The sequence below is a fragment of the Cygnus olor genome, chromosome 5 (assembly GCF_009769625.2).
Source record: "Cygnus olor isolate bCygOlo1 chromosome 5, bCygOlo1.pri.v2, whole genome shotgun sequence".
Classification (NCBI taxonomy): Eukaryota; Metazoa; Chordata; class Aves; order Anseriformes; family Anatidae; genus Cygnus; species Cygnus olor.
Window position 1 is genome coordinate 23,077,141 of NC_049173.1, and position 26,535 is coordinate 23,103,675.

Below are 26,535 nucleotides of genomic sequence, written 5' to 3' on the forward strand. Positions count from 1 at the left end.
ATTGGACTGAGAGAATGCTAGGCTACAAAACTTGCCTAATTTGAAGTAAGTGTCATTAATCTTGTTACAGTAACTAGCTAATAATAGCATACTGTACTGCCTTTAGCACAGAGCTTTGCATCATAGCTTTGGACTGACAGAGGCTAGATAGTGGAGTTAAAGCAATGGTGCTCGAAGGATCTTACTTTGGTTGTTAGGAAACCAACCAAATTAACTTCCGTGTATAGTCAGTTTGAAATTAAGTGCTCAGGTCTGAATTCCACAAGTCATTTATATAGCACTTTGTCGTAAAATGTGGCTTTCACTTAAGTTCTCATTTCTGCTTTGTAGGACGCAAGTTGTGGGATCTTTACTGGCATATATTGCTCTTGATACCTGTAGTGTGATCCCCAATTAGTGTTAGTCACCTAGCTACTCTCTCAAATGTAAGTTGGCTGATAAATGCAACCAAAGCCTTATCATTGTGATAGCATCACTCCTCTGTTTTAAATACATTATTGTACCTACATTACTATTGCTGTACCGAACCAGTGATTTCTTTGATACTTTGTCCTTTCTTGAGAAGCATGAATTATTAGATTCTTTACTTCTGCTTCAGTTTTATTTATTTATTTTTGGTCTAATTGAATGTCCTTCTGCTATAGAGGGTCAAATAAAGGGCTACTCAACAATTCGTTGCATCTTCTTTCTCTACCAACCACTCATATGGGTACTTATGGAGAAGCCTGTTCTAGACTATTAATCTCATCATCTTTTTTTAATCTATCATTTTTTTCCTACTTCTTACCATTTAAGAAGGATGCTAGTACTGGTTTATTCAGCTGTTATAGTTGTGTTTAACAGGAATACCCTGTGACATAGTATACATGCTCATGTCCTGTTCCAAATAGCAAATACTAGTTGGAGACTTCCATGCTGCTTATGTTAGTCTCCAAAATATGCAGGGTGAACCTTTCTTGTAACAGTAGTTGGAACACTTAAGATTTAGTGCCGTTCATGGGGAAGACCAGTCTCAGGTTTTCCAAGAATGTAGAATGCTTCTAGATACATTGCAATTGAAGTGCAAAATTTCCCTTATTGTGGAGAAAATACTCCTATTGTCTGTGCTACCACATTTCGTAACTGTAGGCATTGATCAGCTGTAATTGTAGGCACTGTATCAGCTATTGATGTGTAATTGTTGCTGCTTTCAAAACAGTCATGTCCAATTAAGGTATCTTTTCAAGAATATATATTCCCTTTTTTGGAAAAATAATAAATGTAATGGTTAAGGGCTTCAGGAAACTTTGGAATTTCTCTTTACTTTTGCTTTCCTGTTACTGTCTCTTGCACGTTACCTCAATCTACAAAGCACTTGATAATTCTGGTCGTTAAAGAAAATTAGGCTTTTTGTAACCACTCTGAACACAGGTTTAGTCAGTGATTACCTTTGAATGTAAGAAACAATGCAGCTTAGTGATGAAGTCATTAATCTAGGAACTCAGTGCCCTGGATTTTATTTCTTAACACCGCTGTGGGCTTGCCAAGTGAACTGTGGCAAGCTGCTATGCTCTGTTTTACCTGGCTGTATAGGAAGATGAGTGCTGATAGTCATCATGAAACATTCAGGCATGCTCAGCTGCAGGTTTTCTAGATAGTGAAATTTAAGAAATTCTTTAAGTAAGAACAACAGTGTATTTTCATTTGCCATACTAAGGCTGCAAATTGTTTCTTTGCCAGTCTTGCCTGAACCAGCTACATTTATGTTGGAGTTCTTTTTTTTTTGTTCTTAAATGATTTATGTGCAGTTCAGATCTGAATGGTGTTGTATGTTTGACTACAAAACATAACCTTTCCAATATCTTCCTTTTTCTCCTTCTAATTCAGGGCTGTCTAATTTTGAGTGATGAACTGAATCATGCATCACTAGTGCTTGGAGCAAGACTGTCAGGAGCAACTATTAGAATCTTTAAGCACAACAGTAAGTATAAAATGGTGGACTCTGCCTTTCTGCAGGGGCTATGGGTCAGATCCGTCTTATCTTCTAATAGTTGGAAATCAAATTTCATGCAAGGAAATCAATTGCTGGTTACCTGAAAGGTCAGAAGACTGCTGCTACTTACTGTTTAATCATGGTGGATTGGAAATCCCTCATGTATTCAGTCTCAACTAGTATCACTTTTATCATGAAGCTGTGCTGGCTTACATCTCTGCATGTGAAAAGGAACATTTTGCTCTTTGGCAGTCAGGGGCAGTAGAGTTCTAACATGGCTTCTTGTTACTTTGATAGCTCAGCATAGTTAGACTCATCTAACAGTCAAAGTCATATAGTAATGTGGTCTTGTAGTGGTCTAAATTACAATTTGGGAAACAAGTAAAGTTTTTAGCCAAAGGGTAAAACGTTAAGAATACAAATGCTAAGCTTGAGAGCTATGTGTTCGTACAATGTAATTACAAAGGGTGTTTCAGGACGTGAGGCATAGATTAATTTAACTGGATTACTTGTTTTGTGTATTTTGGAAACAAATACTTAGTTATCGTTTTGCTACTTTCAGCCTCCTCCAAAGGAGAGATTTAGAATAATTCTCAGATTTAAAAATAATTTTCTTTCTATTCTCAGTGAAAGAAGTACTGGCTTCTCCTTAATTCATAAAGCCACTACCTTCATTCTTTAGCTTCTCTTTTAATATTATCATTCTCTGAGATCATGATGACTTGCTTTGAAACCTCTGGTGGAGGTAGCAAAGCTTGGGTTTCTGTAATTCTTTTTTTCTTTGTCCTACCTGATAGTGAGTCTTCTACTGTTTTTCTTGTTTCTTTTGTTTTTCTTGTTCTCTGTTGTTTGAAGACTTTTTCTTAAAGTGTAGAGTGTACTGGTAATGCTTGATATTTTTTTTGGTTTGTCATTAGCCTTGATTGCAGCATTGCTTAATTGCTGGGCAAGATCATAAAAACTTTGCGTTCAGCTTCTGCATTTGTGTAAGCATACTTCTGAATGTCGTGTCCAGTTCCAGCAATTCAGAGAACACCTGTGACAAATGCATTCTGTGAGGGATTTAGAGGCTCCGTTATTATATGGAGGGATAGATAGTGTGTGGGCATGGGGTACAAACTAGTAATGGTGAGATTATGGGATATTTTAGAAGCTTTATAGATGGTGTGGATCTTTGGAAGAGAATGGAGTAACACATCAGAATCAGAAGGCAAAATGCAAGCAATAAACTGCATGTGTTCTCAGTACTACTCCTGTTATATTCTATCCTGCTTTAATTCATTTCATTTTGCTGAGATGTTATTGGCTTCATTCATACAGTTTTTAGAAATTTTCATTTTTTTACCTCGTTCTGCAGTTTGTCCTGTTTATTAAGGTCAGACCTAGTTCTCAGACCTCCCTTCTCTGAGAGATTAGAGCAGAAGTATTTTATTCTAGTGTGCTCCGTAACTGCGCTAAACTCATCCTTTCTTTCATCCTTTCTTCTTTGAGAGATATGTTGGAGACCGTTGACTTCATCTTTTCCTGAACACTATCTTCCAACAGTAACTTGAACTATTTTTTGAATTTCTAGTCTAGTTCTAGTTCATAAGCTGCTCTTGCTGCTACACCTGCTCTAGTTTACCCATCATCTTTTCATGATTGCTTGTGCTCTTTTTCATGTCCTAGTGTTTCTATCTATTACTCAACATTTTAACTACTGTAGTTGGATTACTCCCATCTCCTTTTCTTCCTCAGTGCTTCCCCTGCCCCTCTCCTTTCCAGGATTGATTTCAGGTGTATGTATTTGCTCACATTACTCTGTCAGATCTCCTTGGATTATATGAAGTTTTTAGCTGAGGTTAATAAGGTTTCAGATTACATGGCAACTAACAGTACCTTCTGTCTAGTTTCTGATATGCTGAGCATTGTCATCATCCCCACCCTGGCTCTTCCTTTTTTCTCCCTTTCCGTTTGTTTTTAGTAGCTTCCTGTTCCACATGTGTAGTCTCTTCAGCTTCTAAACAGAAGTGACGTAGAAGTACACTTGCTTTCCTTGTTCTGCACTTTGGTCTGTCTTCTATTTATCTTCTTTGATCATCCTTGAACTTGTTGTTCTTTGACTTATTTCTATCCACAAGGACACTCTTGCTCCATAAATTGCTTTCTCTCTTCCTAATAACTAAATGCCTTTTTTTCCTTTTTTCCCCTCACCCCTCCCCTCACTTGCTGCTTTGTACTTCTAACTTGGGATGGTCAAATTCTTCTTTGCAGTTCATAGTCACCCATTCCCTTTAATCTCACCTATAGGCCCGCAGCTAGATGAAGTTCATGCTTATTGACTTATGTATGGTCCGTCCTCCCCACTGGACCAATTTATGTGTTTCTGTGGTATTGCTATCTTTAGTCATTGTCAAAGTTCAAGCCAGTAGCTGTTTTGGTACCATTTAACAGTAATTTCTGGTGCAGATATGCAAAGCCTGGAGAAGCTGCTCAAAGATGCTATTGTGCATGGGCAACCTCGTACACGGAGGCCCTGGAAAAAAATCCTTATCTTGGTGGAAGGAATATACAGGTACAAACTATTCTTTATATTCCTGAGACCCTGCACATGAGATCTAGCTGCTTAGTATTTGAGTTCCGTTGTCAAATTTGTCAAATCAAACAACGTTAACCACTTACATAGTTATTTCATGAATCTCACGTGTGAGATTTAAGCTGAGGTATGTATATTTCACATCCTGGACATTGTGTTGCTAGTATTGTAGCTGCACATGGCGTTGTCACAGTGTTGCCCACATCTTGATCAGACTGTAGAAGCTGATCTAAGTTGATTATTTATATCAGTGATCTAAATTGATTATTTATATCAGAGCTGAGGTCTTAATTCGCTTGTCTATTCCATTATTTCTGTGCTCACTAGATGATGCTAGTGCATGGAATTACGCAAATAGAATATTTTTTTTCTGAGTGAGTAGGAGTATGTAGTAGGCTTAGTCGTGTTAAGTGTTTAAATCACGGTGAGCTTCAGCACAAAATGGGGTGTTTTGGAGTGTTGTTTTTGAAAGCCTAGTCAGCTCTTAGATCTAAAAACAATAGGTAAATAAGATGGCAGATCAGAATACTGACATGAGGGTGGAAGTAAAAAGGTTATCTTTGTAAAATAATCACTGAACACATTCCTTTGCCTCTAACTTACTGTTGCTGCTACTATTTATTCAGTATGTCAACATCCCAGAGAAGTTAAACAAGTAGAATATAGTTACCTGGACATTAGGTGCAAAGAGGATGTATTTTTCATTTCTCTGCAGAATGTAAACGTGTATAGCCATTCTTATGTTATCACAGTTAATGAGAGTGGGGGGAAAATGCAAGTTTAGTGATTTGGGGCTCTAGAAAGAGGTCCCAACCATTAAATCAACTTAAAATAAATTTCTGTTTCTCAACAGTATGGAGGGATCCATTGTCCGTTTACCTGAAGTGATTGCCCTTAAGAAGAAGTACAAATCCTATCTGTACCTTGATGAGGCTCACAGTATAGGTGCCCTGGGTCCCAGTGGCCGGGGTGTAGTGGAGTATTTTGGACTTAATCCTGAAGATGTGGATGTTATGATGGGAACATTCACCAAAAGCTTTGGAGCTGCTGGAGGATACATTGGGGGCAAGAAGGTAAAATGCTGGAAACGTCATGGCTGTTTCAGGCTGATGGTGGATTGCTTCACTAAGCATTTCAACATTGATTTGTTTCTCAAGTTGCCCTGATCGTCCATTTGCTTCATAATTTTACATGCTGTCTAGTACGGTGAAAGACTGCAATGCGGAAGAGCCTAGTCTAATAAAATACCTCAATTTTATAGATCCCATGTGGTCAGTGATGAGCTCAGTTTGCAGAATGTACAGTCGGGGTGTAAAATCTTTTTAGGAAGTGTTAGGAACCAGGAAGCAGGAATTTTTCAACGTTACTTCTAATGAGAGTAGCAGGAAGAATGCCAAAAACTAAAGTTCTTTAGCTCATCTGGTGGAAAATCCCCTTCTTAGCTTAGCCTGGTGGATTTGATTCCCTCTGGACTTGAACAGTTTTCCTTTGAAAAAGACACTTTTTTTTTTGAGCCATCTCTGTAGTAATGTTCTGCTAGAAAGTGTTGCCAGTTGTCAAACTCCTCCTTTTAGGGAGGGGTGGTATAGACAGTTACATGTGTCCCCTTCCTTATATCCTTGCCATTTCTTATCCTCTACCATTTCCCTTTCAGGACAATAATTCCTTAGATGCTAATAGTGACAATTACTTCATCCAAATAGATATGGGACTTGCAGATGCTCCTCTTTAATAGTTTACTCCAGTTGGACAAAAATGACTCTGACATCTTCCCCAGAACAAAGCACCATATTATTCTTTTTCCAAGACAGTGAGCCAGTGGGATTAACTCCCTTGGCATAAGGTGGAGCAGCCAGGAGTCCTTCATGGCTGTATTTTACGAACTGTGTTTAAGAGAGAGCTTCAGAAATAAGAGGCCTTAAATCTTCCTACCTGGTTTATTTCAAAATCCCTTTACAACTTACTTTTATTTAACTCTGATTCCATGCAGACAGCAATATAAAATTGAGCACTTCCACGTTTTTATAATACGTTCAGAGTTTATGCTATCAACAGGGTGATCTTATTAATTTTATGACAGCAGAATCTGTCCTGGCATTTGTACTGTTTTTTATGGTATTTTACTGGAGTGGTCTAGCTATTATAGAGGGTTTTGTTACAGTTAAAACAACAAGCAGCCTAGATCTATGGTATGTTTGTACTTTGTTCCCATACGACCTGTGTTTATCCTCCAACAGATCTAGAAGGTACATTTATCTGGGAAGTGCAGGAGTGGTAGTCTGAGGTTCTTGCACTCTTAAATAAAGCAGCAGATGTAATTTATATTGTGCTGGTAAATAGGAGAAAGTATTTTGTGACCTGTGCCCTGTTTGGTGACTTTTGTGGGGAAACAATTATATTGAGCATGATACATAAGTACTCATAGATCCTGCTCCCTACTATTTCACTTGTTTTATATTCCCACTGTTACAATAAACACTCTTGAAACATGGCCTTGCACACAGCTTGAGTAATGCAAACACCTTCTTGCAATCTAATGCCGGTATTGTTAGCTAAACAAGTCTGTCATAGTCATTTGTCTTTGATCAATGGATATTCTTGCCCTGTGACATAATTATGGATTGTCATGTCCCTGTCTGCACTTCAGCCGCTTATTACTTATAATATAAAATAAATCCTTGAGCTACCTGTTCTCTTCTAGGATGTTCTGGAAGAGGTTCGTTGTAGTAGTGGCCCACTTTAGTGTGTGGTTAAAGCATTTCTCTTGCATGCTGGGAAAGCAATGTCTGATGGCCTCTTTTGTTTTACTAGGAGCTGATTGATTACCTCAGGACGTACTCTCACAGTGCTGTGTATGCAACATCATTGTCACCTCCTGTTGTGGAGCAAATCATCACCTCCATGAAGTGCATTATGGGTGAAGATGGTACAACTTTTGGTGAGTCTTTCGAACACTAAGCATGTGGAAGGGGGACACCAAACAGAACCCCTACCTCGCTTTGACAGATAACTCATTCAGTGTACACATTCATAATTATCTGTTAGTTCACGTAGACTTTGAGTCTTCGGAGCGACAAAACAATTTAAGATCTTGCTTAGCAGATCAACTTAATAAAGGTATAAAGAACTAACATTTAAAGGTAAGTCATCTTAGTGTTACACGAGACAGTATTGTCTCCAATTGATTTTTTGTTCTGTCTAGCTTTTCTAGGTCTCCCTCTTGTTCTTCCTATTCTTCTGTCCTTTGTTATTTGCCTATCCTTTAGATTGCTTTCAGAGTATTTTGTTGTGTATTTCAGTCGTAGTTACTGTAGGGGGCGATGGTTTTGATTTTCATTTCTAGTATAACTTATTTCTAGTATAACTTGATGCTTGCACATTGGTTAAAGTAAATATGAGGATGTTTTTGAAACTGCTTTTCACTTGAGCTATAGGCAGTTTTCAAGATCGGTAGACAATACACTGGGGAAGGCACATTCAGATTTCTTGATTCAGTTTTACTTTCTCAGGATGGAAATAAGAAAGGGGAGGTCTGTGTAAGTCTTGAGTTTCAAAGTCGGTAGTTTGCCGAGGATTTCTTCATGGTTTTTTGTTTCAGATGCTTTTAGAATTCAAGTGCCTTAATATATTCAATTATAGGAGTTTCAGGCATCTGGCCACGAGGTGGTGGTGTACACTGAAGAACTGTATTTGCTTTTGAACGTGGGTCACCTGACCAACTAACCTGACAGATAACTCCAACAGTGAAAAAGTTTGCTGCACAAATAATTAAGAACTCTTCTGTTATAACAGGTTTCATTTCATTTGCTTGCATTATCTGAGAAGAGGCTTAGTGCCAGCAATAGGTGTTGGTGGTTGCTCAATAGAGAAGTCATTCATGAGGCAAGTACAACCAGGCAGCAGCTTGTATCTGCGCTACAATTTAGTTGATGTGGGTTACCTGTACCTGCCAAGAGTTGTCCCGAGTAGTGCCTTCAGAACAGATATTAACCAAGCTTCAAACTACATGAAAAATTATGCCAAAGAGCTGGGACTTGCCATCTTCTTACAAATGACAGAGCTCTTTCTAGCTAAAGATTTGCCAAGAGTTTGTGGTCTACTCAAGCATTGCTTGTTTTGGGTTTCTTCCAATATCTGTTTTGCTTAATGAAGTGGGAAGCAAGGAATGTGAATATTCCAAACAGAAACCAGTTACAAACTAAGGCATTTTTGCCCCTTTCTGAGGCTACAATGTAATGCTCATTCAAGCTGTGAGAATGGAAGCAACTTCTGTTCTAGGCTTTTCTCCTGCTGTTCTGCCATCAAAATCCATCTGAGCTGAAAACAGAACTAGATCCGGAACCAATCTGGCAAAAAACGCCTTAAACTCAAAAGGCCTTTTTCTTGTTGTCATGTTCTCAATATGCATGTCAACCTATATACTAGCTTGGTGCTAAGGAGTACCAGAAGTCCTAGCCACTTTCTATTGAAAAAAAAAAAAGTGGTTTTAGCGTTTGAAAGCTGTGTCATTTCAAGGAAGCCTCTGTGTTTCACATTTGTGTGAGTTTTATTGTTTTTTGTTTTTTCCACAAGAAAGCCAAAATGGGAAGCCAAAGTCCCATCTACTCGTACTCAGGGTTTCTCAGCTACAGCTATCATGAAAGTCTTATGGTCTGTCTTAATTATCTAACAGCCTTCAGGTAATCTAGGCACCTCCTAGGATGATCCCTGCCTGAAAGAGTTTTTCTGTTCCTTTTTTGTGCTGTTCTGTTTCCCAGTGATGTTTTTTTTAATTTCTTAGAGACTTTAAAGATAGTAATACTTCATAAGCATTTTCTTCAGATGAAGTCGGCTGAAGTGTAATTGTGTGAATTGAACAGCTGCTTAGTGACAGCATGACAAAATCTTTTCCTTGTTTAAGAGCTTTGGCTGAAAAACATCTCTTGATTCTGTGGAATTATGGGGTGGGGCTTTGAAGGACTGCTGTCTGCAATCTGTTTGACCACAAGTAAGTCTAAAGTAGAGTAGTGCTGATGAGAGGTGTTAAATGTGGAAGGCAAACAAGCAGAGAAATAGTGTTAAGCTGGGTCACTGTTAAGCAGCTCTGAATCAACCAAGTATTACAAAAAATTTACTGCTTTCAAATTAGTCAAGCTGAACTAATGGATCCAAATAAACTAAGAAAGGACAATTATTTTCCAATGGCACAGGAGTTGGAGCTGGAATCAGAACAGTAGACTGTTAGCTAGCTCCCAACCCTGTGTTGATTCACAGCTAACTCTTTTAATGACCTCAGGAATGCCTGCTTGAAAACAGTCTTTGTTGCTACTTTGTCTACCTGTTTCTTTTCACCACATACTACTCATAAAAGTAACCTTTCTCCATGACATCAAGCCTTTGGAAATTGTGGTATCAGATTGAGATGGTCTGTAGATGAGGAATAAGTAATAGGAAGTAATTAGTTTGAGGACAAAAGATTTTTTTTATTTATTAATTTGCAATAATAAAGTAATTTTCTTCTTTATTTTACACTATTTCTGAATCTAGTAAAATATGTGGAGGCTCTGAGCTTACAGTGTAAAGCACTGTAGTTACTAAAACTTTACATAACTATAAAAGAAAAATATCTACTTTCAGATCTTTCTAGCAAGCTGCCAGTGACTAAGTAAGGCATTTGTAAGAGGCAGCACAGACAAAATACAGATGCTATGAAAAGCTAAGTGGCTGTTCTCAGAGAACATAGGACTGATAGCATGCCAGAGTGCCACCTGGATTAGGACAGTGGCCTCTTGTGTCTTGATTTCTGTTCAAACTGCTCTGGTAATTCTAGGTACTGTTGATGAATGTAAGTGACTAGCAAACCTCAGTCTCTCTGAAGACAGATATGGGAACGTTTTTATACATGAATACAAGTATATTGCTTGCCCCTTCATCCAGACTACAAAAAACACTTCAACAGCTGACGTGATGGCAGAGCCATGTCATGGGTTCTTGGTAATGATACTTCCAGTACTGCTTCTGAAAGTCCTCTACACTATTAGATCAATGTCGTATGTTTCTCCTGTTCTGCTTGGCGTTAGTTCTCTTACGCTTACTTGGCTTGAAGACCGTTGTATGGTCTTGAACAAAGCATACTTGATTTGTGATCGCTTTGAGAACTTCTTCAGCAGAACCATCCTTGAGTGTGGTGAATGTCTTGGGCACACAGCATGTCTTCAGGGAACTCTCCAGTGATAATATACATGGATATTTCACATATCATCGCGTTTGACTTTGATATATAGTAGACTAGAGTGAAGAGAAGAGATGGAGAAAATTTCTTTGAGGGCACTTCTTTACTGTGAGGGTGACAGAGCACTGGAACAGGTTGCCCAAAGAGGTTGTGGAGTCTCCTTCTCTAGAGATACTCAAAACCTGCCCTGGATGCCATCCTGAGTAATGTACTCTGGGTGATCCTGCTCAGCAGGGGGGTTGGACTGGATGATCTTCAGAGGTCCCTGCCAACCTCAGCTGTTCTGCTATTCATTCTTTCAACAAGAGTGAATTTTTTGAGCTGGTTCTCCACTTCAAAGTCAATATAGCTGAATTATAGACAGGCAAGTGTTGCGGAAGCTTGTCAGCAGTTCTGTGAATGCTTCTCTTTCTCTGTTTTCAGTCACAAAGATGAATGAACTGTAGATGGTTTTATAGATGAATGAGCTTTCTTAACAATAATAGCAATTAAAAAAAGACTTAATAAGCAGCTTTTTGGGGGTCACAGTCAGTATACACAAGGATGACAAAATTGATTCCTGGAATGGGGCTCTGGAAATGCATAGTGGAGGGCTGCTTGATTGTTACCATTCATGTGCTGTTTGGGTTATTTAAATTGACTGTGGGGAAAATGACCCAGCTCGATGCTTGTCCTGATAAATTAGACATTGTTAGGTTTTATGATATTAAGTACTTAATTTGCCTTGATGAATTTTTCAGCTTCAGTTGTTTGATTTGAGTTGAAAGCTGGATTTTTCACTGTTACAAACTCAGTAGGACAGGCAGTCTGGTCGGCTCCTTTCTGCCACTTGTGTAAGAGCTAGCAATATCTCCTGTGCAACTGGGGTTCTGCTTCTATTGTTGGTGTTCAGGACCCAGCCTGTTTGTTGTCCTGATAACATTGCTGGGGGCAAATAGGAAAAAATCATAAAGTAACCAGACTGAGACATGGGCAAATCAAAACATGCAAGATGAAACCGGTCTAGGGACTGGTTAACCTCCTTCAGAGATGAAACTTAGTTTACTCTCCTGTGTATTAAAAAATGAAGGTGAGCATTAAATCTAGGAGTGCTTTAAGTTTGAACTAAAGCTGCCTCTGTTAATAGCTTGTAAAAAAAAGGTGATCTACTTCCTTGCATGTCCATGGGCATTAACTTAGTAATAGTAAATATGTACATTGATGCTTATAACAAGCTTACTGTCAACTGTCTCATTTTCAGGAGGCAAATATCCCGCACTCAATCCATGCAATACTAAAATAGCATGTATAGAATTAGTCGTGGAGAGACTTTGCACAAGGTGACACTTCAAATTTGTTTGAACGTTGGCTGCAGCACTGTATAGAACGTAAGGTTTATTATCCTCCATAGCTCTAATGTTGCAGGCAATGGAGGTGGAAGTTGCATATTCATCCCAGCTGCTAAACTGTCAGAAACAATTGATTTTTGAAGGCTAGGTGGTTAACTGCACATAGCTGGATAGGGATTTGACATCTTAGCACCTCAGATATGAAAAGCTTGTAGTACATCTTCTCAGTTATAAGTTAAAAAAAAAAAAAGTTGGTTTCTAATCTTGCCGTTGCTGCATGGAACAAACTTGAGTGAGTTAAATCAGAAGAGGTAGTTAAATCATAGCCAACAGGAATAAGGATGCATAGCTGTGTTTGCAGAGAACTGAGCATAACTCACCAGTTCAGAAGTCTGGGTCATTGTTACACTGTTAATATGCACTGGGAGAAGCATCTTGGAAACAGAACTAAGCCTGGTCTGCGTAAGTTCTAGGGGAGAAGAGACTGCAATTGGTGTTTTAACCTCTGTGTGGTTAATCAGGCCCTCAAGTGAACATATGACCTCTATAGTTAACTCAGCTGCCTCATCTGTAGGTTTCCTCAAGTCAGGTGTTCTGTGAAAATAAATAAATAAATAATCTTCTTTTCCTTCTGAAGATCAGCCATAAGTATATGCAAATATAAAATGTAAACAGTAATGAAGGAATAGCTGATACTATACTACTTGGTATAGAATTTTACATGGTTTACAGAATATTTGTAAATGAAGTTTGTCCTTTGTCGTTGTTAGCAGTAGATGTGCAAATAGAAGCAGTGGCTGCTGCTCTACTTGAAAGGGGAATAAATACTCCTTGTGCAGGCTGAGGTTGAAAACATTCAATTAGCATTAAAATCGGTTCATTTGAATTTCCTCCAATAATGCACTTGTTAATGAGGTGTTAAATTATCACCTTGGGAACCCGGGGACCAGTCAAAACTAATTTGAGCAAAGTTTTTGTTGCTGCCCTTGAGAATCTCAAGCTGAGCTGGGAAACTGTTGGAAAAACAAATACTCTGGGGGTCATAAAGAGAGTTTCCTGCTTCTCTCCAGGGGACTGACAGTTTTAAACATCACTCTCTGTATTTGTGCTTCCAGCTGGGGATCTTTTAAATCCAGCTTGTTGCTGCATCCCTTGCTCCCTCCCACAATGCATGGCAAGTCTCCAGAAAAATTGCTGTAACCTGGGCTAGGAAGGAGAAATCCTTCAGCCTTGGTGCTTTGAAGACTGTTTACAGACATTAACAGAGCTGTACCCTTTGTGTTTTGCATTGGAATGTGAGAATTCTTCAGTGCCTCTTCTTCTGGACTTTAATCAACGTTGTGGGTGGTGTTTGTACAAGAGCTCATAAAGCTTTATAACTGTACACCCGCTTTGTTCTAATAATGTTCCAGTTCATGCTATTTCTGTTCAGGTGCAAGCTGTCATTCTCTATCTGCGTAGCCTAAACACTGATCTGTCACAGCAGAAATACAACTAGGAATGTGGTTTTGCTGAAGTAATTCCACTTTGCTTTATTTTGTACACTACATTTGACATGAAATGGATGGGTATCTTTTTCCTCTCTAACACTTGAGGTGCCACACTTCTACAGTATGTTTCTAGTATACTGCTCGTACTGGGAAAGGAGAAAATACTGGGCAGCAGCTCACTAGCATATATTGTCAACAGCAGTGTGACTAAAATGTATCTTAGCATGAATGTCAAAATAAAGCATTTGAACAGAAGTAAGCATGTATGAGGTGATGTGCACTCTTAGGGCTAGTGCAAAATTGAGTTTGTGGTTCACAGTATGACACGTAATTTAGTGTTTTTTAGAAGTTTTTTGTTTTTAAATACCTGAATGACCTGCATAAGCACCACTTTCTATCAACAGTCCTTGCAACTGCAGCAGTTTTCTACATAGAAAAGTGTGTATGTATATATAAATAAATAAAATACTACTCTTACAGTGTCTGTAATGTATAGACATGTGGAAAAACTTGGATCTGTGAAGTGCATGTGATGTAAATGTTACTATCTTCTTTGGAAACATACCTGGAACTGAAAGCCTTTCCGTGAGCAGGTATATTAGGCTATGGTGGGTCTCGTAGACCAGTTGAAATGCCGTCTTCACCTATTTTCTTATGGTGCCAGTCGCATTTTACATCAAAACCTGTCAACTCATGCCATTTCACTTCATTGTAGTTGATCTACTGCAGATTGCCAAACATGAACAATCTGGACAATCTAAGATGTGTACTTAAACTCCTACTGGTGTGCAGATGTTTGCTCATGTCCCAGAATTAATAAATGTTATTAGATAGTACAGATTTAATCTTTGAAGGGAGGAGCTGGCTGGAAAACCTTTATGCCAATTAATGTGTTTTAAGAGCCAATGAAGTGATTTGAGACCATGTGAAGATCATTCAGGTTCTGTTGTAGTATAACTTCAACAGTAGGGTTCAGGTAAGGATGAATTGGCTTGTGAAGAACAAGATAAACCTGTAGAGTTTCTTGCTGCCATGGATAAGCTTGTATTAATGAGCAGGTTGTTACCCAACCGTTGCTTAGTGAAAAAGTTGCAGGTGCAAGGCTGTTTGCATGGGGGAAATACATTACAGAACATGAGCACTTCTCATGCTCATGTTGGCTAGCAGTGCCTGAGGGTTCTTAGCTGTTCATTTATGGCTACTATTTGGGATTTAAAAACAACAACAATAGTAAAATTGTTGTGAAGCTTTTTCAGACTTCCAAGTTTGCCTTCCTACTAGTCAACTTTGTATTGTATAAATGTGTTACACAAATCAGGCCCTGAACGGGTAGTGGAGAACTCATTTGCCCTGTTACTAACATCTGGTAGTGGAGAACTCATTTGCCCTGTTACTAACATCTTCAGAACTAAGGTAATCTGTGCAAACAGATTTGATACATTCACAGAGTAACTGTACTAAAAGCTGGAAGCAGAATACTGAGTACCTTCGATCTTTACTGAATAAATTGTCTTTTCTAGGGTCATTGCTATATTACTGACAAGTTCTTTTTGTTCAGGACCTGGCATTGCAGAGACAGTTGTGGGTTTTATATGCAGAGCTTTGATCTCTCTAGGATCCATGGAAAATATAGCAGCACAGGAAAAGCAAGTCTATAAAAGTCACAGCAGAGACGAGGCCTCCAGGGTTTGGGCCTTTTCAGGCACAAAGCCTACTCTTCTTCCACTGTGCAGTTCCAGGTGGCAGGCTACCAGGAGCTGCTTGCCAAATACAACTTACTAACATGGGAATGCTCACCACTGTTCCTGTTGAAAGTGTTGCAGACTTTTAGAGTAAATCTGAGTGCCCTGGAGTAGGACAATTATGGCTGCTGTAACAGGCACATAAGCAGACATGGCTCTGGCGTGGTGGCAGATTTGCAGGCCGTAGCTCTGATTATGAGATGAACTTCTCAGCTATATGCATCTACTGTGCTCCATTGCATGGTGTCCCATCTAGTACCACTGAGAAAAAGTGGGTATTTAGGATGGTATTTAGGACTCTTCTGTTCACTCTCCTTATACCTTGATGGATCCTTCTACCAAGAGATTATCAGTAGAAGTGATCCATCCACCAGTTTTTCCTGGATTTTCAGCGTAAGTGCTAACACAAAATGTTCTTCTCGTAGTATTTTATGTTATCAGTTACTGGTAAGAGCTTACTTTGTGTAGGGCGGAACAACTTCATGTTGTTATTATCTCAAGCACATGGAACCTGTTTCGTAGTGCTCCTGATATCATTTCTTTGTGGAGCTGACTTCTGTTCAGCTTGGCCAGAAGACAGTATTCCAGTGTTTATGGTTGCCTTAGATCTGCCTTAATGACCGGATAAGTATATTCTCAGAATAAATGTTAATACTGTTGATAAGTAATGCACTCTCCCTAAAACTCTACAAACTGTATTCCACTGGGAGTCTTTTCCCTGAAGACTGTTCTTGTACTTTATAATTCAAGATGAGAAGAATTGCTTTGCTGTTTATCTGGACACCGTAAAGCTTGATTCTTCTTTTACAAGTACAGTTTTGTGAAAATCAAAACCATGTTCGAGATTGTCTACTCTGCTAAATCTTGGCAAAGAAAATAGCCCTTGGCAGCCACATGGTACAGAGTATGCTTACTGTGCAACTTCACTGCTAGAACTGTTAAACAAAACAAAGTCTTTGATTCATTTGTTCATTTTACATTGTCATTGTATCTCTTGTTTTTTCATTTTTCTCAAACTTTACAAAATCTTAGTTCAACAGGCCCAGTTGAGATGCCCTCAGTATTAGCAGTGGTCTTACTGCTTACAGAAGGAAAAAGTACATTTGAAAGATGAGAGGTACTGAAATTATTTGCAAAAGGAGCAGTTTGGGTTAAGTTTGTAAAAGGATAGATGAGCCACTTCAGTTATCTGTATAAATTCTTCCTAGTGTAAAGTTTTATTACCTCCTAGAAGTGTCACACAGGTGTACCTTGAATAGCAAAATTTATGTATTGAATGGTGGCCAGCTCTTTCAGATGAAGCAGTGTTTTAAAGTTGTGTCCTGCAGGTCTGAAAAAGGTCAGAAGCTGACGAACTGAGTTCTGCTGAAGCAGTAACAGAGACGCTGAGGGGAAGCAGGTAGAACAGCGTCTGTACAAAGAGGTGGGAGACAACGGGGAAAACACGTAGATTATCAAAGTTCTTGATGTACTCAGTGAGATTAAAAGGTTGTTCAAAGGCTGGTATAGGGGAATTTGGGAAGATCCTATCACAGAAAGATTTTTTTCTAAATTAGGTTGTAAATGACTCAATGACTTCCCTTTAGGTTCGAGTGTAGGTTAACGTGTGGCAATGAGGCCTGTACAATGCGTGCACGTTTGTGTTTTTCCTATAATGATATCTGATGTGGAGTGTTTCTAGTGCCTTTTTCTTTACATCATTGTCCGTGTAGATCAGACCTGTTAAACTTCAGTACTGCGCCTTTACTTGGAAAAGGTGGTGTGCAGTACAGCTTTTTTCTATACTTTTGGGTGAAAAATAATGTAGTTTACACTATTTCTAGTGCTGTAATATAAGTAGAGAACATCTATGCTACACGATGTAGAATAAGCTCCAGCGTGACAGTAGCATGGCAGCAATACCACTAACAATATACAGCAGTACAGTAGCTTTTGTTCTCTCTGAGGTGTACAGTTCAGAAGAAATTTTATACTGCCGCACTGTAAGTGAGCTTTGGAGATAAAAGGATTTCTTAGAATGCTCTTTTGTTCTTCTAACACTTAGGCTAAAATTGAATACATGTTCCTTACTGGATGTATCTTTCATTTTGATTATAGATGTCATGCAATGTGGAAGTGGGCTGACTGGCTGTTCTTACGGCAGATATTCAGCCAGAGGTGATAGTCCATCTGGTTCTGTATGGTATTTCATGTCTTCGTGATATTTTACAATGAGTAAAGGCAGTTAGTGATGTTAGTTTAACCTAGGTGACTACCAATTTATTTGCAACACATCCTCCTGGTTGAAAAGCATGAAGAGGCCATACCCTTGATCATCTTCTCTTGTACTATAAAGGCAAAGAGCATTTCTCATCCTGCTTGTGTTGCTGTTTAAAATCCCAAAGAAAAATTAGTTTTGATACTGGCTTCCATTGTACAAAACAGTCTGCACAAAACAGATGGTAAATATAGTTAGCACTCGTTGTTGCTACGTTGTAAAGCTACTGAACTGTCTCCATGGATGTCGATTATAAACATCCTTTATATAACATGCTTTGTCAAAGCTTGCACATTCCTTAGCTTGTAAAGAAATGTGGTGTTTGTATGTGTTCCTGATGTTCTTTCTCTTGGCGACTTCAGCCATAAAGGCCTGCCAACCTATTTGTGTTCTACAAAGGTTTGATTCTGTTTCCTTCTGCCTCTTCCTCACTGATGCTTTGTCTTATTCATGAGGTTTTAAGAGCAGAGATGTGCGTTTTAAGTTCTGGTGTCCAAGGTACCAAAAGAAAGTTTTAAAATGCTTTCTTTTCTCTAGAATCCCATTAGTCTGGCAAGTTAATTTTTACTGAAACTGTAGGTTTCTTCTGTGTTTTTCTCCTCTTTACCATAGAGGCTTCATGACTAGTTTAGAAGAACAGTCTGATCAGCAAACACTTCTCTTCCCTTTTGTCTCAGCAAGGCACAAGAATAGCTGTCAAGCAGGATATTTACAGCTGTCTTTGTAATGACCGAATGTTATTTTCATGACTATGCATTTCATATGCAACTTGTTTGTAAGTAGTGTTAATACTAGTCCCCACAAATCCTTGCAGCAGTTAATATACAGAATTAGATAATTACATGTACCCAGGCAACACAAACTTAATTTCTTTGCTCTGGAGTGATAGCCCTATCTGCATTCTTTACAGTTATGGATCCATCTGAACCAATGCTTTTTGTATTCAAAATAAAGATGTCTGTAAATCATAACTATTAGGATGCAGTGAATTGCAGCTGTGTAACGAGTTGGTTAACAAAGTGTAATTAAATGTGAATGAACAGCTAAACATAACACAATCATGGAAAAATGCTACTCTTGTGAATTATTTCACTGTGATTCACAAATTGCTTTTTAGATTCACCTGTGCAAATAAATTTACTTGCTTCAGGCAATACTGCTGTTCCTTAGCTTCATTCTGACACTAGCTGAAGGATCTGCTGAGCTAGTAGTGTGATTTTTTTTTTTTGTTCTCAATTTCTCTTATAGGACAGTTACTTGATGCTGTCTGCATAGCTACTCTATTTAGTTATATTCTAGAAATAAGCTGTTTTCAGTAGAAATTAAGCTCCTGGGAAAGTTCTTTGTGAAAAAACATGTGATGACTTACAGAGATGGAGTTAGGGTGACCCTTGACTGCCACTGGTTCCCTTCAGGAGCCCGGTCTGTCACTACAGCGTGTTATGTACAGGACTTAAAAAACATCAGCAAAGGAGATGTGGCCATGCAACCAAGTTGTTCTTCCCATGCAGTCCTTTGTATGTGAAATAGCTTTGTGTTTGGTCTTATTTATTTAGACACCCAGACACGTGCTGTCACTTTCTTGCTCTTTTTTATGCTACAATACTGTTGATGGATAACTTTTGATCAGTTCTGTCAGACCAGGCATTATCTTGAATTTTCCTTTATGTGGAATGGGGCTTGTGTGTTTCTGACAGACATTCACAGCAGGTGATAGGAGTTTTATTTTTTGTTTTTCTTTGCCTTGGACGAGATCAATCCTTCACCAAAGACATTCTCCTGCTTCAATCTAGATGGATTTCCTGTGAGGAGTTCACACTGAACATAGGGTATTTTTCTCCATTGTGTGAACTTAAAAAGAAAAAGTTGAAAAACACTATGCAAAAGTAGACATCTTCTATTTCTAGAGTGATTTTTGACCTGATATAACATTGTAGTTACTACTGAAAAATAAAAAATAAAAAATTAAGCATATACAGGCTAAACTTGGTTTTTGTATTCTTGCAATCTTTAAGGAACCTGGTGGCACCAGCAACCTTGTCAGCAGAAAGTACTTTCACAAGTCTTTGAAAAACGTTTGTTTAATATGCATAGAGATGTCAAGATTATATTATACTCTCCCATCTCTTGAGACTGAGTTCTTGGAATAAATACAAGTTTGTTGGCATTATGTTTGAGGATGTGTTTCTCTTACATGGTTAACTCAGATTACTTATGGCAATATGTATCTAGTATTTGGTAATTTATGTACCTTTAAAATCTGTGTGCTGCTGATAATAAGCAATGTGAGCAATTCATTTTAGTTTGCATCCTATTTTACATAAAATAAAAGTTAGTGTAAATGTGAATGGGATCATGCTGAGTTTTTTAAACAGATCTATAGGGTTTTTTAGTGTTAATTCAGGCTTCTGCAAAGCAATTAGGGTAAGATAAAACACTGATACGTAAACTCTTCTTCTCTGCAGTCCTTGAACACTGCCTATAACTTCACTTTTTTTGGCAGCCCAGGTATTTCTAGGTTTTGACAGAAGAATCTGTGCAGCAGAGCTTTTTGCAGAGGCAGACCTAAGGGATGGTATATTGTGCTGAATAATCCTTCCCTTTTCTTTGGCTACTCCTTTGGCAGACTTCAAAGACTGCTTGAGGTCAGCAAATCATTTCCTCTAATTATCACACAGGGAGTCTGAGATGCTAATGGCTCCGCATCCCTGGTGTGTGTCTCTATCTATATAGAAGTAAAGGGCAGCTTTTCAAATCAAGAAAAAAAGCAGCACTGTAGCCCAAGTATAAAACCTTGTGAAGGTTACTGCTCCAAACCCAATGGTTCTTACTATCTTTTTTTTAAAGGCTTACAAATGTAAACATATATTTTTTCTGAATTGTTCACAGCCAGAATAGGCTGTTGGAGTCCCTTTAGCTGTGAACTCCAGAGGACTGTATGGTGCCTTGTGGAAAGAAATGGTCTGACTTACAAGCTCTAGATTCAGAGGGCCAATAATCTCTTTGGTAATGTGAGAGCAAATGCGTGGGAGGGGGTACTGTTCTGGGCAGCATATCATCCAATGGTCCATATATAAGGGCAAAAAAATGCACTTGCTTCAGTGACAAATATATGGCATGTCTTGAATGCCAGGCTTACATAGGAATTATCCTGGTATTATGACAGCTGAAATGTTTCCATATTAAATTACAAATAATCCTGTCTTTTGGCTGTACCAAAGAATTGTGGTGTTCCTATTTTGGAATAATATTTTGAATGAGAGAGATTTGAAAGAATACATCGACAAATTTTGAGAATGAGTTATCGGCTGTTTCTTGTCACAACGCTGAAAATCTCTTTTTTTTGAAAATTCTATTTTTATACCCATGATTTCATAAACCAGTGTGGAGCCTTTAGAAGTCTGAACTCCCCAGAGCTCTAGTAAAGTTCACTGGACTTAGCTCAGCAAAATTGCATTGTGTTATGTTTTCCTTGTTTAATTTAGTGACATCTCAATACAAATGTCATTCCAACTGTGTGGCAAGAAGGACCAGGGAGTTTCAATTAATAAAATGGATTAATTCAGTTGCTGGCTTTAGAAAATTCAGATTAATTAGGAAATATACAGTGCAAACTGAAAGGAAGTCATAGCAAAACCTACAGCAAGACTGTTCAGACACATTTGTTGTTAATTATTTAATATAGTGTTAATTAGAAACTGGTATCACTTCTTTAGTCACTTATAGTCTTATATATAGTCATATATTTATGCAGTTCTGCCCTGGTGTAAGTGATGACATAATTAGCAGCTGATCATCTGCATAGCCTGTGCTTCTTTGTGTCTTTTTGTAACTAACATGCACTAATTAATATTGATAGTTCTGAAAATGTTTTCTTTGTATAACAATACACTGCTTCACTTACCTTTAGCTTGATTGACTGGATTGCTTTGTTTCTGACAGTGCAGTATGTACTTAACTTTTCATTACTTTCTCATTAAAATAGCTTTAATAGCAGTGGCACCACCAGTGCTTTATAGCTGGCAGGGATCTCAGAAGATTTTTTTTAGTAGACTGCGTGTAATACAGCAGAGCTTGAGAGAACACTATAGTACAAAACAAGAACAGTATAAATGATTCATTATCAAGGTAAGACTACTTAGCTGGCATGTGTCGGAAAATGAACAGTGGCCCTTACCTTGTGAGCGTCTGTGCATTCCCAGTATGGGTTGGCACACAACGTTGAGTGGTCTTTGGGATAGCCTGCAAAATTATCGTTGAAAGCTAATGCACAGATACAAGTAATGCTCAAACTCTGAGAAGAGTTAGTCTTCATAGAAATAGTTCTATATCTCTGTCTCTATGGAAGCTTATTACTGTTTGCCTCTATATTATGCCCCCACTGAATGTATTCATTGATAAAGACCACTGAAGACCCTACTATCCTAGGGTAAAATCACCCCTTGCCTATTCATATAGAGAAGGTTACAACTTTTTTCCTTGTAAAGCTTTTTGTTCATGCACATAACTGCTTCTTAGAGGAGTGAGAGATCTTGTGTTATTATCTTTTTCCCACCTTTTTTGATTAGTTATAGTCTTCTGGGTGGTAAGCCATCAGCCACAGACTACAGTTACTGAAGTTAGTTACATCACGTACAGAAATGCGAGTCAGTTGAGATGTGCAGAAAGTCATCAGTGTTTTTCAGTTTTGGTATTCTTTTTCTTCTCTATTTTCCTCTCTTTTTTGTCTTTTTCTTCTAAGGCTGTAATTCATATGTAAAGTAAAACAGAATCTGAGTAGCATCCTTTAGCCAACTGCTGTAAGAAGATAAAAATACGTTGATTTGATCTTGGTTAGAGGATTGCTCAAGAGTGAGTTGGGCTAAGGCATCTTTCAATAACACTTTCAAGATATTTTGTTTGCCATCCTAGAATTAAAACTACGTGAACATTTCCATTCTGTTCTGTTACATGCAGTTCCTAGAAATGGTCAAACTTGGGTTTGCAGTTCACCTTTCATTTCCCAGGCCTGATACTTACTCTAGCTTTCCAAGATGAACAAAATGTTCTGCTCTAGTGAAAAGAGGATGTGTTTCTTAACCACTTCATTAAATATGTACCGTTGAAAGAAGGGGAAGCCAAAAGTCAAAATTTGGCTTGGAAGCAGACTGCTTTGAGTGTTCAGATAATTACTGCTTTTCATTTGGCAGAGTTTGACGCTCTAGGGGCAATTTAGTATGTAATGAAATTCATCCAGTCTCTTGCATTGCTCAAAGTCAAGGTACTGTTTGGTTGTACTATAACTTGCTTAATTACACTGCAAGGTCCAGATCTCTGAGTTACTCAAGTAGAGTTGGGGTGTGTTTCCAGATGTGTCCAGTGGTGTGTTGGTCTAGAAGAGAGGAAAAGCTGTTGGTCCTTCTAGCTTCTTTTACTAGCTGGCCTTTAGTTTTGTGTTTCAGGACCCTTACTAGTCTTCCTCAAAGAATAAATGTTGCTATTCCTGCTTTAGAGATGTAATAATGCAGGGCCAGAAGGGACTGCACACCAGAGCAGTGATGATCTACTACGGTTTACTTAAATTGCTGTCTAAGTCATTGACCGCTTAATGCAGAACAGCTAACTTCCTTGTAAAACTTGTGGTGGATGAAGTCTATGTGAACAGCTTTTAAAGATTATTCAAAATGCCTCTTTAGTTAAAAATAAAAAAGTTTATTTTTAATTGTATGCCATCAATGTCTTCCACGAGAGAATTGTGCTATGTTTTTAGCAAGTGTTCTCCTTCACTTCTGTGAGTCTAATGAATCCTGGAGCTGCACAGTAGGAGTCTGACAGACTGGAAGTTGCATTAAACAGCTTTGGGTTTTTATTGAAAACATTGTCCTTGGTTCAAAGGGAAGGTAATTATTCTGCCCTGGAATGATAGCAGCCCCTCCTTTATTGACAGCACACCATCTGGTTGTGATAAATCACATGGCCCTGGCAGGCAGCAGCTTTTTGGTAGCAATGGTGACTTAAATGTCTCATGTCCAGATTCTTAGAAAATAAGAGATATATATTGTTTATGAAAATGACGTATTTCCCTGTCATTGGTCAAAAAGCTTTTGCTTCTTTTTAAGTCTCTTAAATGTACCTCTAAGGGAAAACTTCAGAAAGTAAGATAGTGCATGGGATTTTTCAGCAGCTAATTCTTGCTGCAGGTTCAATTCCTTTAATCTCTTGAGGGAGAGCTGGAATAACTGGTGATGAAAATCTTGTGTACTTCAAGTGTAATTGGCACCATTTACTTTACTTTACCACCCAAGGACTGTTACTGTAGTTCTCACCCAGCAGTAAGGAAAGTGCAGATTATTAAAGGGTTTTTCCTCAAGGAGTGGTAGTACTTAAGCTTGTTGGTTGCTGTAGCTTCAGGGAGGTAGGTTCCTTTCCTGAAAACTTGCCAAGTAGTCAGTTTGCATCTATAAGTAAAAGTTCAGAGTGATATTAGGCAGCTTGCTAGCTAATTGGTCCTCCTGGCAGCTATTTCTGTTTCTTGCTGTCCCAGCCAAAGTGTTATTTCTTCTAACCTGCCTAATTATGTGATACATTCAGGCTCAGTTCTGTGCTCTGGCCAAAAAATATGTCTGAGCCAATGATGATTGTTAAACAGGAATGTCTGCAAGGGTCTTGGAGAGGAGAGGCAGTTTTGGTTCTCATAATATCTAAATTATAGCCCCACTCTAAGATGGGGTTAAACACTTACGAGTGGAACATATTGAATGTGAGACTTACTGTAGTGTCTGATGTGTTGAGAATGTTGGCTGCTCTCCACTTCCATGTTTCTTTTACTTCAGAATGTGATGCTCAATTCTTTTGCCACAAATTCTCTCCATTTGCTGTATGTGCTTTAAGTAATAATCACAGCAACACCACGTTGAAGTTTTTTTCTTGCTGGGTTCTGTTGATACCTTTTATGAGGCTAATTGCTGCAGAGGAAAGTGTCATCATCTAGCTTTGCAAAGCATTTTAGTATTTTTTTTTTTTGCTTGGGCAAAGGTAACAGTAATAACACTCATTACTAGTTCTTACTTTCCTACCACTTCTATTTTTAGAGCTGAAGTCCTTGCAGATATATTTGCACAGTGTGGCATGAATAACATTTATCTTAGATTTAGATGTGAAGAGAAAACACTTTGAACCTGACTTTGCTATGCTTGTTATTTCTGTGGCTAAGCAGTTTGGACATTCATGTGGGGATTGGCCACAGGTTAAAATAACTGAAGCCATGTTGAGCAGTAACTAAAACTCAGTCAAGCATTTTATGCATAATGAGGAAAGTGCCCTGGCAAATTTGACTCACTCTTTGGCTGCCAGGATATATAAGAAGCGGATGTGTATTATTTTGGGGTTTGGCAGCTTGGGCCTTCACCTTTTGCAGGCAAAATACCTCAGCAGCTTCAAGCCATTTGGGCTTGATGCCTCATCTCTTATGTGCAGCACGTTGACGAGCAAAAGCTCTGCGGAGTGCTCATTATTACTAGTCTGTCAAAATCATAGGCTTGAAATTTTAACACCTATTGTGGGAGGTGACTTAAAGTACAAGCCACAAGTACATGGAAATGAATTAACATGGGTGATTTTAGCTGTTTTCTGTGTCTAATAAATGATAACTTTCAGATAATTTTAGGGTTTATTAAAGAGAATGAGGCAGTCAGAGTTTCTGAAAACTGAAATTTGAGGGTGGTCAAACACTGGAACTAGACTGGTTGTAGAGGTTTTAGAGTCTCCATCCAGGAACGTAGTCAAAACACAACTGGGTATTGTCCTGGGCAACCTGCTATAGCTGACCCTCCCTGAGCAGGGGAGGATTGGACTAGATAAGTTCAAGACATCTCTTCCAAATCAAAGAATTCTGTGAAAAGTGAAAGTGATACCTCGCACAACGATAACACCCGTTTTTCAGCACCTTGGGGCACTTATTTTTTTATATAGGATATAATAGACCTGTAGTGCTCTTTTTATATTCTACAAATACCTTTTCCAGTGCTGTTGGTCCATGAAGGAAAACTGCAGCGCGGATGGTTCCAGAGTAATTGTCCTTGCAATTTGCAATGACGCTTCTTAATGATATCAATTCCTGCTGCTTCATGGCCGTTTTATGTCTGTGTTTGCTTGCACATGCTTCCAAACTGTGGTGAGGGAAGATGACTTGTCCTTTGACCAGATTTCTTCTGATGGTTTTTGAGAAGTCAATACTATGTGGCAGTAGCCATCTTACTAGACATAGGCTGGCAAGGATAATTCTGCATTTCATTTCTTGCATAGGCTGTAGATATATTAGATGTATCTACATATAGCTATATAGATATATTAGATACTCACAGATCTGATTGCAAATAACTCAGTTTTTGCTCATCAAAACACAAGGAACGTCTGTTTGGAGTTGAGTGATATTCCTGTCTAGTACACTTCTGTTATGCTTACGAAGGATGTGCTAATTAGCAGGCAGGATTCAGTGGGACAACCTTATTCTGCCAAGTCTGTTTTGTGCCTGGACTTGGCCAGGTTATTACATGTCCCTAGATCAGCACATCTGGAGACGCTGTTTGGTTACTGTCTTCCAAATCTACCCATTGGCTAGACAGGTTTCTTGCATCTGCCTTAGCCACTTATGTCTTCAAGATGCTCTCCTTTGTGTTCTGTCACCCTGTAACTCTGAAGTACCAAAAGCAATCCACTGAAAATATTTCCTTTAGTGGGAAAAAAAATATCTAAGGCAAGTTCTAATTCTCATTCCTACTGTGCTTAGATGGGTGTCTCTTCAGTGTAAGTTTGTTTTTGTGCACTTCTATGAGGATTTCAATGCAAAGCATTCTGTGATTCATTTTCTGGTCAACTTCCTGTAGCTGAACAACTCACAGCTTTTGGTAAGTTTCTTTCTTCCTGATGATTACAGAGTCATAGAATGGGTTGGGTTGGGTTGGAAGGGACCTTAGAGACCA

At 38.5% G+C, this 26,535-nt stretch overlaps 1 protein-coding gene across 2 annotated transcripts in view; it reads left to right on the top strand.

Moving 5' to 3' along the window:
- Positions 1-26,535, top strand: part of SPTLC2 (serine palmitoyltransferase long chain base subunit 2) — a 69,371-nt gene that overhangs the window by 23,367 nt on the left and 19,469 nt on the right. For both annotated transcript variants that reach the window (XM_040558305.1, XM_040558307.1), the window contains exons 6-9: positions 1,867-1,960; positions 4,421-4,526; positions 5,401-5,620; positions 7,359-7,485. In XM_040558305.1, coding sequence (XP_040414239.1) covers positions 1,867-1,960; positions 4,421-4,526; positions 5,401-5,620; positions 7,359-7,485 — 547 coding nt within the window. The remainder of the gene's footprint in view (positions 1-1,866; positions 1,961-4,420; positions 4,527-5,400; positions 5,621-7,358; positions 7,486-26,535) is intronic.